Source organism: Rhinolophus ferrumequinum, chromosome 11, assembly GCF_004115265.2.
Source record: "Rhinolophus ferrumequinum isolate MPI-CBG mRhiFer1 chromosome 11, mRhiFer1_v1.p, whole genome shotgun sequence".
NCBI classification, from domain to species: Eukaryota; Metazoa; Chordata; class Mammalia; order Chiroptera; family Rhinolophidae; genus Rhinolophus; species Rhinolophus ferrumequinum.
The window spans coordinates 88,278,061-88,292,598 of record NC_046294.1 but is presented as its reverse complement, the minus strand read 5'-3'; the positions used below and the strand labels follow the sequence as shown (position 1 = coordinate 88,292,598).

At 47.0% G+C, this 14,538-nt stretch overlaps 1 protein-coding gene and 1 pseudogene across 6 annotated transcripts; one reads left to right on the top strand and one right to left on the bottom strand.

Annotated features, from left to right (window-relative positions):
* Positions 1-4,933: 4,933 nt before the first annotated feature.
* Positions 4,934-5,454, bottom strand: LOC117031272 (small acidic protein-like; annotated as a pseudogene).
* Positions 5,455-7,249: 1,795 nt separating this feature from the next.
* SLC37A4 (solute carrier family 37 member 4) lies at positions 7,250-14,422 on the top strand. 6 transcript variants are annotated; one of them, XM_033118835.1, is made up of 11 exons: positions 7,250-7,330; positions 7,575-7,895; positions 8,709-8,877; positions 9,695-9,927; positions 10,461-10,704; positions 11,201-11,359; positions 11,596-11,681; positions 12,189-12,302; positions 12,506-12,571; positions 12,911-13,049; positions 13,169-14,422. In XM_033118835.1, the coding sequence occupies exons 3-11, from the start codon at positions 8,730-8,732 to the stop codon at positions 13,333-13,335; spliced, it is 1,356 nt and encodes a 451-aa protein (XP_032974726.1). In that variant the 5' UTR covers positions 7,250-7,330; positions 7,575-7,895; positions 8,709-8,729; the 3' UTR covers positions 13,336-14,422. The 6 variants fall into 6 exon arrangements, with proteins under 6 accessions (XP_032974726.1, XP_032974725.1, XP_032974724.1 ...); XM_033118834.1 differs by having other exon boundaries at positions 8,536-8,877; XM_033118833.1 differs by having other exon boundaries at positions 7,575-8,877.
* Positions 14,423-14,538: the final 116 nt, after the last annotated feature.

The following is a 14,538-nucleotide window of genomic DNA, read 5'->3' as shown; positions in this document are numbered from 1 at the left end:
GCTACTTGTGGGCTAATTGGGTGGTACTCTGCTGTGCTCTGAAGCCAACCTCCAAGTATGTTGGTTATGGGGCCTCTTGGGAGTCGTTCCAGTGCAGGCCCATGTCTCCCACTGCCTATGACAACACAGGGACTACCGGGTAAAAGCTACAAAGCAATTCGTCTTTGGTCACTCCTGTGTTAAGTGTGGAGGTGCATGGGAGAGGCCATGCTGTGAACAGAGGGTGGCTGCCACCAGTACCAAGCCTGGGGCAGCTTCACAAAAAGCCAGACACCCCAGGTCCTGCTGCCACATGCCAGGTCCTGTAAGGTTCAGCCACAGATAAAGCCTTCTGTGGTACACGAGTTGGATGAGGTGGGGTCTCAGGGAGTCACCATGGTGGGACAAGTTGTGTTCACCAGTTTAATGTAGATTCTGGTTTGGTGTCAGTGCTGAGCCTAGAGCTACTCAGCAAAAGTCTCAGAGGCCAGCCACCACCCACATGGGACCTGCAGACTCCCAAGAGTTGTCAAAGACAGAGTGCAATATGGGTGGGGCTGGCTGCAGGCTGAGAAAGTGTCTCCAGCGTTGGGTGAGGTGGGGGTCCAAGGCAGTCATGTGGGTGGAGGGAGTGGAGCTCACCACACCAGTGCAGATTCAGACTTGGCCATGGGTGTGGAGGGAGAGCTTAACATAGGAAAGATGGTGTCAGCCTGCCAGCTGCATGGGAGAATAACCTCACACAGGGAAAATGGTGACTGCCCCTCCAGTCCTCGCCCTACAGCCATACAACTTAGCTTCTCCCCATAAGTCTCTGATGTCCCCCGAGTCACTGTCCCTCCACCCACGCCCAGAGTGAGTGCCTGTGAGCAAGTGAGTCTGTGGACGAATCCTTAAAAAGGAATTGTGGGTTTCCTACAGGCTTCTGTCCCGCCCAGATGGTCAAAATCCCCATTGTTTTTCACAGCCAGATGTTGTGGGGGGCTCCTCTTCCTGGCTCTGGTACTCCGGGCTGGGAAGCCTGGTGTGGGGCTGGGGACCCTCGCTTCTCTGGGGGAACCTCTGTGGCAGAGATATCCCATCCAATTCTCTGCTGCCACACAGAGGTATGGGGCTGGCCCGTTGCATGTTTCTGCCCCTCCTAATAGTCTGGACGTGGCTTATTCTTGATATCTTTAGTTATAAAGTTTCTGTTCAGATAGACTTAAGATGTTCCCCAGGTTGATTGTTCTATAATTTAGTTGTAATTTTAATGTGATTGCAGGAGGAGGCAAGCACAGCATTTATCTATTCTGCCATCTTGGATCCTCTCTTATTATGTGTTTGTTTGTTTTTTTAAAGATTTTATTGGGGAGGGGAAACAGGACTTTATTGGGGAACAGTGTGTACTTCCAGGCCTTTTTTCCAAGTCAAGTTGTTGTCCTTTCAATGTTAGTTGTGGAAGGTGCCATTCAGCTTCAAGTTGTTGTCCTTTCAGTCTTAGTTGTGAAGGGTGCAGCTCAGTTCCAGGTCCAGTTGCCATTGCTAGTTTCAGGGGGCACAACCAACCATCCCTTGCAGGAGTCGAACCGGCAACCTTGTGGTTGAGAGGACGCATTCCAACCAACTGGGCCATCCGGGAGCTCAGCGGCAGCTCAGCTCAAGGTGCCATGTTCAATTTTAGTTGCAGGGGGCGCTGCCCACCATCCCTTGCTGGAGTTGAGGAATCAAACTGGCAACCCTGTGGTTGAGAGCTCACTGGCCCATGTGGGAATCGAACCGGCAGCTTTCGGAGTTAGGAGCATGGAGCTCTAACCGCCTGAGCCACTGGGCCGGCCCTCTTATTATGTTTTAATGTGGTCAAAGCTAATGTGATTTTCTTTGATGATTTCTTCAGTTGTTTTTAAGATTGGAAAGTACTTCCTTACCGAAAGATAAATTTAGTGGTTTTATTTTTTTGATAGCACTCTTTATCTGATATATTCTGTTGCGGGTGTGCAACATAGATCTAAAATGACTTTTTCTAAATACCTAAACAATTATCTTACACCATTTATCAATTAATCTACCTTCCCCCATTGACTTGGGATGTCTTCTTTATTATAGTTAAAATCACATATGCGAGGATCTGTTTCTAGTACGTCTTGTTCCTTTTAATGCCTGGCTATGCTCTACACCACACAATCACATAATCTGAGAATTGTTAATATTTGGGAGTGGAAACTCTCTGTTTTTTTATGTCAAGTTTCTTACTCTGATGCTTATTTTTTTCCCTCCAGATTATCTTTAAAAAATTTTGTCCAATTTTCAAGAAATCCTATTGAGATTTTGATTGGAATTGCTTTAAAACTCCAAATGAATTTGGAAAGGATTGACATTTTGACAGTATCAAAATCATAGTTTCTTTTTCAGGCATGTAGCATGATTTACATTTATTCACATTAGTTTTTATTATCCCTTAGTAAAGTCTGCCTTGCTTTTTTTTGGATGTCATCTTCTCATTTCCTTTCCTATTTCTCTATTTCTTGGGAAATAGAGAGTGAGAAAACTAGCACTTGAGTCCCTACTATGACCTGACCATAAGATGCTTTTACAATTTTTTTCCTTTTCTTCTTCTTCTTCTCCTCCTCCTCCTTCTCTTACTTCTTCTTCTCCTTCTCCCCCTTCTTCTTTTTCTTCTTCTTCTTCTTTTTAAATAATGTTTTCTCATTTCATTCTCATAGCTATGCTGAAGTGGGTTATACAATCCATATTTTATTTGAGGGAACTGAAATGGGAGAAGACTGGGAAATAACTTAGCATGAACTGTGGCTGAGAAGAGATCCAAGATGCTACCTAAGTAAATATTGCAGATGCTGAAGCCCTGTTAAGCTCTGTTTCTGTGCTGCTTTCAGGGCTCTTGTCAGGTGTCTCTGTCCTTACAAATGTGGCTGAGCAAGCTTCTCCATACTTTCTAGCTCTGGTTGACCTCTGAGACCTTCTAGTCAGCTAGTAGCATCAGCAGTTGGCTGAGGTAAGATTTCTGACTCATTGTTCTCTCTCTAGTAGGAACTCTTAGTACTTCACATTATTCTGTCCAGTCTCTGTCCCTTCCATCTGTTGTTCCTCTATAGCAAACTAATTCTTAGCAAGCAGCTCTTTGAGTGTTTTACTTCTCTCAGGTCAAAGTCTTTAATTCTGTAATATATGTTTATGCAATAATAGAAAAAAAATCAAGAAATAAAATGTTTGGATGATGTGACTGATTGCTTATCTACTAACTTACAAAACATTTGTTCTGTACCAAACACTAGCTGGGTAGAGTGGTAAAGGGGCCGTAGTCCATATTTGGGGAATTTATGTAGTTGGGGCGGCTGACAAATAAACAGACAATTTCAACTCAATGGGAAAAATTGTATCTATGTCTTCTAAGATATATACGTATACATCTATGTATACAAAAAAGAATAAAAACAGAAATGCTCGATTTTAAGTGGCAATCTTCTGCTGGCTTTTAAAACTTCATTTTTGTCTTTTCCAAGTTTATGCTAATGATAACGTATAGCTTGAACAGTAGAAATAATTTAAAAGTTAAACATATATGGGGCTCCCACTGGACAAATGTGTGACAATTTGAGCATTAATATAGATAATAGTAGGCACAGATTATCATACATCAAATACAATGATACGAATCTTTTTAAAGTGGGGAGGGTAAGGGGGACAAGCTCTTTACAGAATACAAACTCATAAATACAGAAGGAATAATAGAATGAGAAAATCCTCATTTGCAACCACCATGTTAATAAATGATTCAGGCAAGAATTATCGATGGATGCTAAAACCATTGGGTGAAAGATTGTTGGAACAGGATATTTCCACAGTATCAAAGTATGGTCCCATAGATTGCTAAGTACAAAGAGGTACCTTTATACTATTGAAATCAAGTGGATACCATTTTAATTAAATGACCAAATTATTAAATGACATGCCTCCTGATGTGGTACACTGAGAAGGACACACCATCATCTATACAGTACTATTGCCACAATTGTTTAACGTGATCCCTATTGCAAAAAGTATCTAACAAGTCCATATTGAAGGACATTCTGCAAAACAACTGAGCTAGACTCTTGAAAGATATGAAAGTCATGAAATATTTTTTTCTCTTCTTTTTCTTTTTTACATGTGAAACTGCTTTCTCTTTATTTAGGGCTTAGGAAGAAAATCAACTTTAATCACATATTACCTTTGTTAAAAAATCTAGTTTTACATAGATAGAACCAAATGATCAGAGAAATAATTTCTTCTGTAAAAACTGGCTAAATTTTATTTAAAAAATCTAGCGTACGATGTAATTCAAATTATATAAAGACTGCTAGGGATCATAATATTTCAAATGTATGACAGTTGTAACTCCATTCTAACAGATGTGAAAGTATTTCATCCCATGTTGCTTCGGTCCAAAGAGTAGAGCTGAATTAGTAAATGTAAACTAAGTACCTAATCTTATGCCAACACTAATTTAGATTGTTGGCAGTAGAAATATCCACGATGAATAGCACTACTGTAACAAAGTATAATAAAACAATACTTTTCATGAACACATCACAGTATCAGATAAATTTATAAGAGAAAAATATAAAGGAACAAAAAAAGATGAAGCAGCTACCACAAACAAAAAATAGTGTCTCCTCCATAACTGTATTTGAAGGGGTGAAAATATGATATCAGAGATTTGATAATGCCAATACGAAAGGAAACTGAATATCGTGTTTATTTCTTATTTTATACAACTCTTACTCTTTATAAAACTGGTTATAGTCATACCCATAAAAGTGTAACCCATGGCATCTGAAAGCAAACATTCTTTGAAATTATTTAAAGCGGCCTTTTAAACAGTTATAATACAAAAATCTGTGCTCTATGAGCAGTCCTCCACAGTGCATTATAACAATAAGGCTTGCTTTTAGTACAAAGACTAAGTAAGTGGGAGTCATGAACCACTGGATTTAACAAACATCATTTTATAGTTGCTTTTGGCATCTTTTGTGTGTGTGTGTGTGTGTGTGTGTGAGGGGGATCTACCACTTCATCAGGGTGCTCAGTAGCTTGGAGTTCTTCAGCAGATTCTTCTTTCGCTGTCTGTAACTCACTTTCAGAGTCATCTGGACTTTCAAGATCAAGTGAATCTTTTTCTTCTTCTTCTCCTTCTCCTCCTCCTCCTCCTCCTCTTCTTCCTCCTCCTCCTCCTCCTCTTCCTCCTTCTCCTTCTCCCAGCACATCACCTTCTCCATCATGATCTTCTACCTCATTGAAGCCAGGTCTATAATGTCATGAATATCTTCCTGACAATTTACTACCCATACTTTGCTGATATTGAGACTCTAGTTCTTCATTAATTTTCTTGTCTTCTTCCCCTAAATCCACTGCCTCCCAATTGCTAGATCCAAGATTGTTATCTAGGAAGCTGAACACTTCACCCCTGTGTGGATGAGACCCCTTGGCAGCACTCATCCTCTCAGGGACCCCTATCAGAAATACTAAACCACTCCCCATTCTCCTCATCCTGCAATTGGCCACACCAGCCCAAGCAGCGCCACTCCAGAATGCCTCATGAAAGATCTTAAAATGGGATTATAAGAGAGTAAAGAATTATGATAACTTTATGCAATGTATAATCCTTGATTGGATTCTAGATTTTAAAAAAGCTCTAAAAGACATCTTTTGAAAAATTGGAGACATTTAAATATGAACTGTATATATATATATATTTTAAATCCATTATTATTTCAACATGAGTTGACTCCTACTAATCTGTGAGCACCTTGAAGTAGGAACTGTTTTATTTTTTTATTTTTTAAAGATTTTATTGGGGAAAGGGAATAGGACTTTATTGGGGAAGAGTGTGTTCAGGACTTTTTTCCAAGTCAAGTTGTTGTCCTTTCAGTCTTAGTTGTGGAGGGCGCAGCTCAGCTCCAGGTCCAGTTGCCATTGCTAGTTGCAGGGGGCGCAGCCCACCATTCCTTGCGGGAGTCGAACCGGCAACCTTGTGGTTGAGAGCCCACTGGCCCACGTGGGAATCAAACCGGCACCTTTGGGCGTTAGGATCATGGAGCTGCAACTGCCTGAGCCACCCTGTATATTAACAAATACATTTCTTGAGTGTGAGAATTATATTGTCATGTAGAAGAATATCCTTGTTTTTAGGGCAATACAGGCCAAAATACATAGGGGTGAAGTTTCACATCCGCAACTAACTTTCAAATGGTTCAACAACAAATAATGTGTATTTATGCGTATACAGGGATATTAGGAAAACATATCAAAATATTAACATTCCAGAGGTGAAGAGTATTCTTGCAACATTTTTATATGTTTGAAAATTTCCAAAATAAAATGATTGGAAAGTTAACTTAATCTGGGTGTTGGTTACAGAGGCATTAATATACACGTTAAAAAAATCATTTTGCTGTACGCTTAAGATTTGTGCGTTTTTTATATTTTACTCTAAATGTAAGTTAGAGAAAAAGTTACATGGCTGTCTATTAGATAAAGTAGGAACTCTTTGGTCTGGTTTGGTTTTAGAGAAACTCATTCGCCTGGTCCTCTGATCTACCGCCCTACCGCCGTGAAAATGCAGTGCCTAATACACTGTAGGCTCTGGCTCAGAAGATACATGTTGAATTGTGAAGTTCAGCCACAAATTGTCCCATTTTATCTCACCTTCATCTCTTCCCTTCCCTGACCACCTACCCAGTCTAAAAGATCTTCGCTCTCAACTTTGGAGCACTTAAAATGTTTTCAGCAATTCTTTTGCGGTTCTGTGAAAGTGATTAATCTAAATTTTCTGAACGCTCATCTAAATCTTGCATTGAATCCCGACAACGAACCTATGAGTCTGGTAAGAAACGGGAGCTCATGGAGATTACCCAAGGTCACACTCTTATAATGCAGTGGGTCTGGGATTAGAATTTAAGGTTTACTCCGGGCCAGGTGCTTTAAACGTTTATTTTGTTTTACCTCTGTCCCAAACAGTCTAACCACAGGTTAAATGTTCAAATTGTGCTTATTGAGAACTACATTAATTTCTTACAGAAAATACTGTGTTCTCTTACTAGACCTTTCCCAGACTGTAAAAACTCGGGGACAGTGATTGGTAGGGAGAAGCAGTCACTAAAAATTTTTTGAAGATGGGAAACACACGAGTCCAGACCCTAAGGGGCGCTGTCTTCGCCCCAGGAGCAGTGTGATCCGCTCGGTAAGTCTAAATTCTTAGGGGGTGGACTCGGCTCTCGGAGACGCGGAAACTCAGGCGGAGGCCCCGCCCAACCCACTGCGCATGCGCCCTCCGGCCCCGCCCAATCCTATTGCGGCCCCCGCTTCTGTTCAGGTAGGGGGAGGCGTCTCCTGAGAGTGGGACTGGGGGCGGATTCTCAGATCCTGGGGCTCCTTTGCTGGATCCCCAATAAAGGTTGCCCCAACTTTCGATACAACCCGGATCTATTCCTGCGGCTGCCCCTTCCGGGGTGGGGGAGCAATTCTTGGGTCTGGGGGCTGCCGAGGCACTGCCAGTGACCAGCACACACGCCTGCTCCTTTATGTCGCATTAGTTGTGTGTCTCCGCACTTCTTCAGCTCCTGCACCCGGGCCAGGATTCATTCCCAGCGCGGACTCTGGTGTCCTGGGTAGCTCGAGGACACGGAGCTGGGCAGATGCCGACAGCCCGCCGCCTCTCTCCTTCCTACCCATTCTTGCCGCCTGCCTCCACCCTGTCGGGCTGAGCCACTCAGCGCCTGAAGCGGTGCCTCCGGGAGACTACGTGTGGTCGATCTTCTGCTCGGCTTGCGCCTGTCTTCTGCTCCAGTTGCTTTCCCAGCCGAGCGGAAAAGCCGGGGGGCATGCTGCCCGGACCCTGGGAAGCTGGGCGGTTCGGCACTGCCCCCTGAAGTCTATGGGTGCGTTTTCCCGCTCACAGGCAGTCTATTCCCCCGCCCTGCAGCCCCCAGCCAGCCAGACGGAAGCCCGCACTAATATCGCAGAGTAAAGGGACCAGAGGCAGCTCAGTGACCCTACTACAATACAACCCCAGCCCCCTAGTAGGGTTTTAGATGTTACACTGAATTGGGAAGTTCCTGCTGGCTTACAACTCGGCAGTTATCAATAAAAAGTTACAGGAAGTTACAGGGCTTGAGGTCAGCTCTAGAAGACTTGGAAGTGGGGTTGTTGGGAGTATGTGTCCGACTGAATGTATGTGTTTAGAAACTAACCCAGCACTTGGTGCAGTGCCTGGTAACCAGTAAAACCCTCAATAAACCTTTGTTGAATAAATGAGAAGGTAGTGACGGAGGGAACAGGGATAGAAAGGTCTACTGTACCCATCCCACCCCTGCGTCCCCTGGGCTCAAGCAGACAAAAGTAATTAGGTTGAGCTTTTAATCACAGCTGATTTCACAGGTGAACAAGGAAGAGCAGGGAAAGGCAGAAATCGTGGGGACACAGGGTGCTGGCCTGGCTCACAGGCACTGCCTACCTCTGGGACCCCCTCTGAGCCCCCACAGCTTGGCTGTCAATAATTTGTTTTCTTGTCTTCCTCAGGACACTAGGTTCAGGAACCTCCCCAGGCTTAATGATTGTCCAGAAGGGGGCTATAAAGGGAGCCTGGGAGGCTGGGTGGAGGAGGGAGCAGAAAAAGCCTAACTCAGCAGATCTGGGCACTGAGATCTGACCACAAGCAGGAGCTGTGGTCAGAGGCTCCGTGTCCTAGCCAGTAGGGCCTGCTGGCTCCCACCATGGCAGCCCGAGGCTACGGCTATTATCGCATTGTGATCTTCTCGGCCATGTTCGGAGGCTACAGCCTGTACTACTTCAACCGCAAGACCTTCTCCTTTGTCATGCCCTCGCTGGTGGAGGAGGTCCCTCTGGACAAGGATGACTTGGGTGAGCCCGGGAGAGCAGGGTGGGGGCACAGGACCAGCGGGACGAGTGTTTGTGACAGCGTGCTGTGCACCGGCATGTATTGTGTGTGGAATGTTTGCACAGCAAAGGCTAGGGCACAGTTTCCATGTCCCAGATGAAGAGGCCCTGAGATCCGTGTACGGATGTGGGTGAAGGATCCTGAGTATGATCCACGTGTGTCAGGAGGACTGCTTATCTGATGTGTCTGTGATCCACATGTGCCCCCAGCACACTGTTTATGCTGAGTATGTTTAGAGTTCTGAATACACACATCTGTGTGGGTGCATGCTGGCCACTAACACTGTGAGCATCGGGAGCTGAGGAGTTGGCACAATGATTTCATGTGGCCCAGCAGGTTACCTTTCAGGAGGAGTAGGGTCCCTGCCTCCAATTCTAAGCCCTTTGCCCCATGTTCAAAGGTGGGGCAACAGAACTGCCAGAGGCCCTGGGTTGGCATCCATGGTGAGGGAGGAATCAGGCATATGCAAATCCCAGGGAGGGGAGCTGCCCTGTCCTGCCTCCTTCCTGCCCCCTGACAGCTGTAGGTGGAACTCTCCAAGAGGCTGAAAAGTCATGGGTCAGCCGGGGGCTAATGCTGATGGTGAGGCAAGAAGAGCAGCAGGGCTCCGTGAACAAGTGTCTGGATTCCAGCACAGTCTCCTCCTATTCCTGTTGGAAGTTGTCTCACCTTGTTGGGCACCTCTACCCACCTGACACCATGCTTCCTTAACCCCTTCTGTGCTTTTGCTCTGGCCTCTAACCCCCCAGGTGTCCTCTTCCCTGCTCCTTTTCCCTGCAGGGCTCATCACCAGCAGCCAGTCAGCAGCCTATGCCATCAGCAAGTTTGTGAGTGGGGTGCTGTCTGACCAGATGAGCGCTCGCTGGCTCTTCTCTTCTGGGCTGCTCCTGGTTGGCCTGGTCAACATAGTCTTTTCCTGGAGCTTCACAGTGCCTGTCTTCACTGCTCTCTGGTTCCTGAATGGCCTTGCACAGGGTCTGGGATGGCCCCCATGTGGGAAGGTCCTGCGGAAGGTGAGTGTCTACTCCCAAGAAACCTGTTTAGTTTCGCCTAGAGCAGGGGTGTCCAAACATTTTTCAACGTTTTTCACCAAGGGCCATATGTGGTAAAATACACCGACAGCCGGGCCACTCACTCGAGGTGAAGTACGTATTGCCTCACCTGGTTTATTTAAGTAAACTAAATATATTTTTGGAATTTGCTGCGGGCCAATTAACAATGGATCATGGGCCGCAGTTGGCCCGCGGGCCGCAGTTTGGACACCCCTGGCCTACAGGATACCTGAAGAGCATGTGGGAGCAGTGGCACCTCCACCCCCACCCAGAGCAGGTTCCTCAGGAGTTCCAGTCCAGCTCCTATTGCTTGTCAAGATATTTTAGGAGCCTGAACATGGTGAGATCAGGTGGCAAATGAGGGAAATGGCCCTGCCAAGTAGAAGCACCCTCTCCTTCCCCTGTAATGTGAGCTTCTGGGTCTGCCCCACTTGATCTCTCCTTCAACATGGACTGTAGGCTGGGCACCTACTCTGTCCCCCTCTGCCCCACAGTGGTTTGAGCCATCTCAGTTTGGCACTTGGTGGGCCATCCTGTCAACCAGCATGAACCTGGCTGGAGGGCTGGGCCCTATCCTGGCAACCATCCTCGCACAGAGTTATAGCTGGCGCAGCACGCTGGCCCTGTCTGGGGCACTATGTGTGGTTGTCTCCTTCCTCTGTCTGCTGCTCATCCACAATGAACCTGCTGATGTTGGACTCCGGAACCTGGACCCCACCCCCTCCAGGGGCAAGAAGGGTGAGCACCCACCCAAGCTGACCACTTGGCAGCTTTCATCATTCATTTGGCAGAGTTTAAGGACTGATGTATGCCTGGCCCTGTGCTAGCCAATGGATGTAGGGGGATGGATGGTAACGAAGAGTGGGTGGGAAGTAGGTAAAACTGCATCCCAAGAGGCAGTTAAGTACCAGACAAATGGCAGAGCCAACAAATGCCATGATTCATATTATATCCTAGTCTTTCCTCACAACAGAGCCAGACTTCCCTGTCCTGGACAGCATTAAGCTTAAGTGGCTTGGGTGCCTTCCTCCATCTGCACTGGTCCTCAGTGTCTTTCATTTCTTGAGTCTTGCAGTGGAGGGGAGAGGGCAGAGCAGTGGGTGAGCGGGTATTTTCCTGCTGATCCCTGGCTATGTGATGGACTCTGCTCCTGTGGCTGGTTAATGAGTGGTGGGGCCCAGTGGCGCAAGGGCAGCAGAAGCAGAGCCTGAGGCACGGCCTCCTCTTACCCTAGGCTCCCTGGAGGAGGAGAGTACCTTACAGGAGCTGCTGCTGTCCCCCTACCTGTGGGTACTCTCCACTGGCTACCTTGTGGTGTTTGGAGTAAAGACCTGCTGTACTGACTGGGGCCAGTTCTTCCTTATCCAGGAGAAAGGACAGTCAGCCCTCGTGGGTAAGATGAGTGTTGGGATAGTGGTGGGCATAGGGAGCAGGAACCAACACAGCGGATAGGAAATTCAGGCTCGGCTTCTCTTTATCCCCTTTTGTCCCTAAGGCTGGGCACTACTCAGGCAGCTATGGCCAGTCACCCTTGGGGACCCTTTACCTCTCTGGGTTTAAGCCAATCTGGGATAACCCCACTGTGTAACACCCTTCCTTTCCCTCTTCCCACCACAACTCCCACTGCAGGTAGCTCCTACATGAGTGCCCTGGAGGTTGGGGGCCTTGTAGGCAGTATCGCAGCTGGCTACCTGTCAGACCGGGCCATGGCAAAGGTGAGTGGGCAGAGGGGACAGGACGGAGGAGGATCTCTTTAAATCTTCCCAGCATGACCAGAGAGGTGGGAGTCCTAGGGCACAGGCAGGTTGGCATATGCTTGTTTAGGCTGGGTAAGGTGGGAATGAGTCCAGGCTACTCTTCTTTGCTAGGGATATAGAGATAAGGCTCTTGGGGAAAAGGTTTTAATTGATGTCAAGGAGAGCCAGAACTTCTCTCAGCCTAGCAGTGGGCTTCTTCACAGCCTCAGGGAAACGGGGGCTAGGAAGGGACTGAGTGCAGCTTGCCAGCACATGTCTCAAGCCTGCCCCAAGTGGAGGAAGGGATATTGTGGAGTTTGGCCTCAGAACGTAATGAGCAGGTCCCAGGGCCTCCCAGAGCTTCCCCGGGCCAAGAACTGGTGGGATTGCCAAAGACCTGTCGACAGAGGCCTGCTGTGTCAGAGTCCATGGGTGGGGGTTCTCTGCTGCTCTTAGGGCCTGACGTTGCTGGGACTATCTCCACAGGCAGGGCTGTCCATCTATGGGAACCCTCGCCACGGCCTGTTGCTGTTCATGATGGCTGGTATGACAGTGTCAATGTACCTCTTCCGAGTAACTGTGACCAGTGACTCCCCCAAGGTAAATAAGGAGGGCCCGGCCTAGGGAAGGCATAAGGATGAGAAAGCAAGGGTCACTGACTCAGTCTCCTCCCTGGTTCCAGTCTGGCCCAGAACTTTCTTTGCCTCTCAGATTTCAGTTGTTTGTAACCTCAGTTACTCTTTTGTACTTTGGTGACCCTCAACTTTGGGCCTGGTTTTCTTCTCTTCCCTATGGTCCTTTAGGATTTTACTTTCTGGACTCCAGCTCTTCACCCTCTCGCTGAGCTCACAGGCTTTAAGGAACATGAGGTGCCTTATCTTTATCTCTGGTTTCTCTCACCTTTGTCCTACCCACTCTGCCTTGGCCCTTTCTAATTGAGCTTGCATACATTCTGAGAAGAGACAGCATCTAACTTGGAGGGATAGTTTCTGTACCGTCTTCACCTACCCACACAGGCACCTGGGTTGGCTCAGTGTGGCACCCACTCCTCCAGCTATGCACTATGAATTGTATTGGGAAGTGGGGTGAGGGAGGTCACTGTCTCCTTACCAGTATTGGTTCCTGGGGACCAAGCATTCCTCTTTCTGGCAGGTTTAGGTAGGTAGGCTTTCTCAGACTCTAAATACTATCGTGCACTGCTCTTGCAGCTCTGGATCCTGTTGTTGGGAGCTGTGTTTGGTTTCTCCTGTTATGGTCCCATTGCCTTGTTCGGAGTTATAGCCAACGAGAGTGCCCCTCCCAACTTGTGTGGCACTTCCCATGCCATTGTGGGACTCATGGCCAATGGTAAGTGGTACCCTCTAGAGTCTCTACCTAGCCTCCGCATAGAACAGGTAGAGGCTGGGGAAGGCCCCACTGGCTCTAGCTTCACAAATGACTTGGGCTCTTCCCCTTCTCCCTGGCAGTGGGCGGCTTTCTGGCTGGGTTGCCCTTCAGCACCATCGCGAAGCACTACAGCTGGAGCACAGCCTTCTGGGTGGCTGAAGTGATCTGTGCAGCCAGTACAGCTGCCTTCTTCCTCCTACGAAACATCCGCACCAAGATGGGCCGAGTGCCCAAGAAGGCTGAGTGAAGAAAAGTGCAGGTTCCAGAGCATCTTCTCTCACCTGTGACCTTTCACCTGCATGGGGTGGGAAGACGGAGGGGGCTAAGCTGGCTAGCACTGAACCTGTGACTTCCCTTTTCTGTTCCTTTTCCCTAGCCCAGGTGGTGCAGAATTTATTAGTGGCTAATGAGGTCCCAGCTCCCCATTCTATGCTCTATTTAAAAGACAATCTTTGTCCTTAGACTCCATTAGCTCCTATTTTCTGCCTACACGCAGGAAACCCCTGCAGTCAAGGAGTCTCCTATACCCTTCTTCTCTCCTGGGCCCTGCCCTACCCCCTTCCACACCTCCCCACCTGACATGAGGCTCCTCCTGCAGCTGCAGGGCACCAATGGCTCCGGCCTTCTGTCCTAAGGCCTTTCCGCAGGGGGAAACTGCTACTGCCAATAACTCAGGCTCCAAGTGTAGAGAGGAACACTCTTATCATAATAACCCTGGGTACAATAGGGGGGTATGGGTGGGAGGGTGGGAAGACTTGTTATAGAAGATTAAAACTAGATTTGATACTCAAATCTGTCAGTGAGTCATTTTTTTCGAAAGGGGTAGTATCAGGCGGAAACAGCTTTCTTTGGAAAATACTTTCTCTGTGCCCGCTTTCCACCCCCAAAGGGAGAGACTTCATTTCCCTGGAACGCGAAGCTGATGTGGACTCCTTTAAGTTCACTGTCTCCTCTGCCTTCAACTTAACACTGTATAATTCAAAGATGAATTCCTGGAGAGGGGCCAGGAATGGTTACCAAAGGATAGAGAATGCAGCAAATAATGTCATCCTGTGTTTGCAGTTGCATCCTGTGTTTCAATTTTGCAAAGCACTTTCATAATTTCAGTGATGAAGTTTTTGGATTTTAGGCAGATGAAGTAACTTGATGGAGTGAGGCAGTATAACAGTGGCTAAAAATGTAGTCAAAAAGCCTGGGTTCAAACTCAGACCGTGATTAGCTTTGAGATTTGGAGGCACAGAATTACCTTGCTAAATCTCATCTGTAACAGAATGTACCCCCTGAGGTTTGGATGAGGATTGAGATAAAGCAGTAAAGCCTGGCTGTAAACACTTGATAAATGGTCCATTGTCATCGTCACCACCACTACCACCCTAGGAAATCAGTAGCAATTCTGAACTAGACTCAAGGCTCCTGATTCAAGGTCCCATGTTCATTTCACGAATACATT

Coding starts and splice junctions, on each gene's coding strand:
- SLC37A4 (XM_033118835.1), top strand. CDS start 8,730: ATGGCAGCCCGAGGCTACGGCTATTATCGCATTGTGATCTTCTCGGCC. Junction 11,360..11,595: donor AGGACAGTCAGCCCTCGTGG/GTAAGATGAGTG, acceptor CTCCCACTGCAG/GTAGCTCCTACATGAGTGCC. Junction 12,303..12,505: donor TGACCAGTGACTCCCCCAAG/GTAAATAAGGAG, acceptor ATGGTCCTTTAG/GATTTTACTTTCTGGACTCC.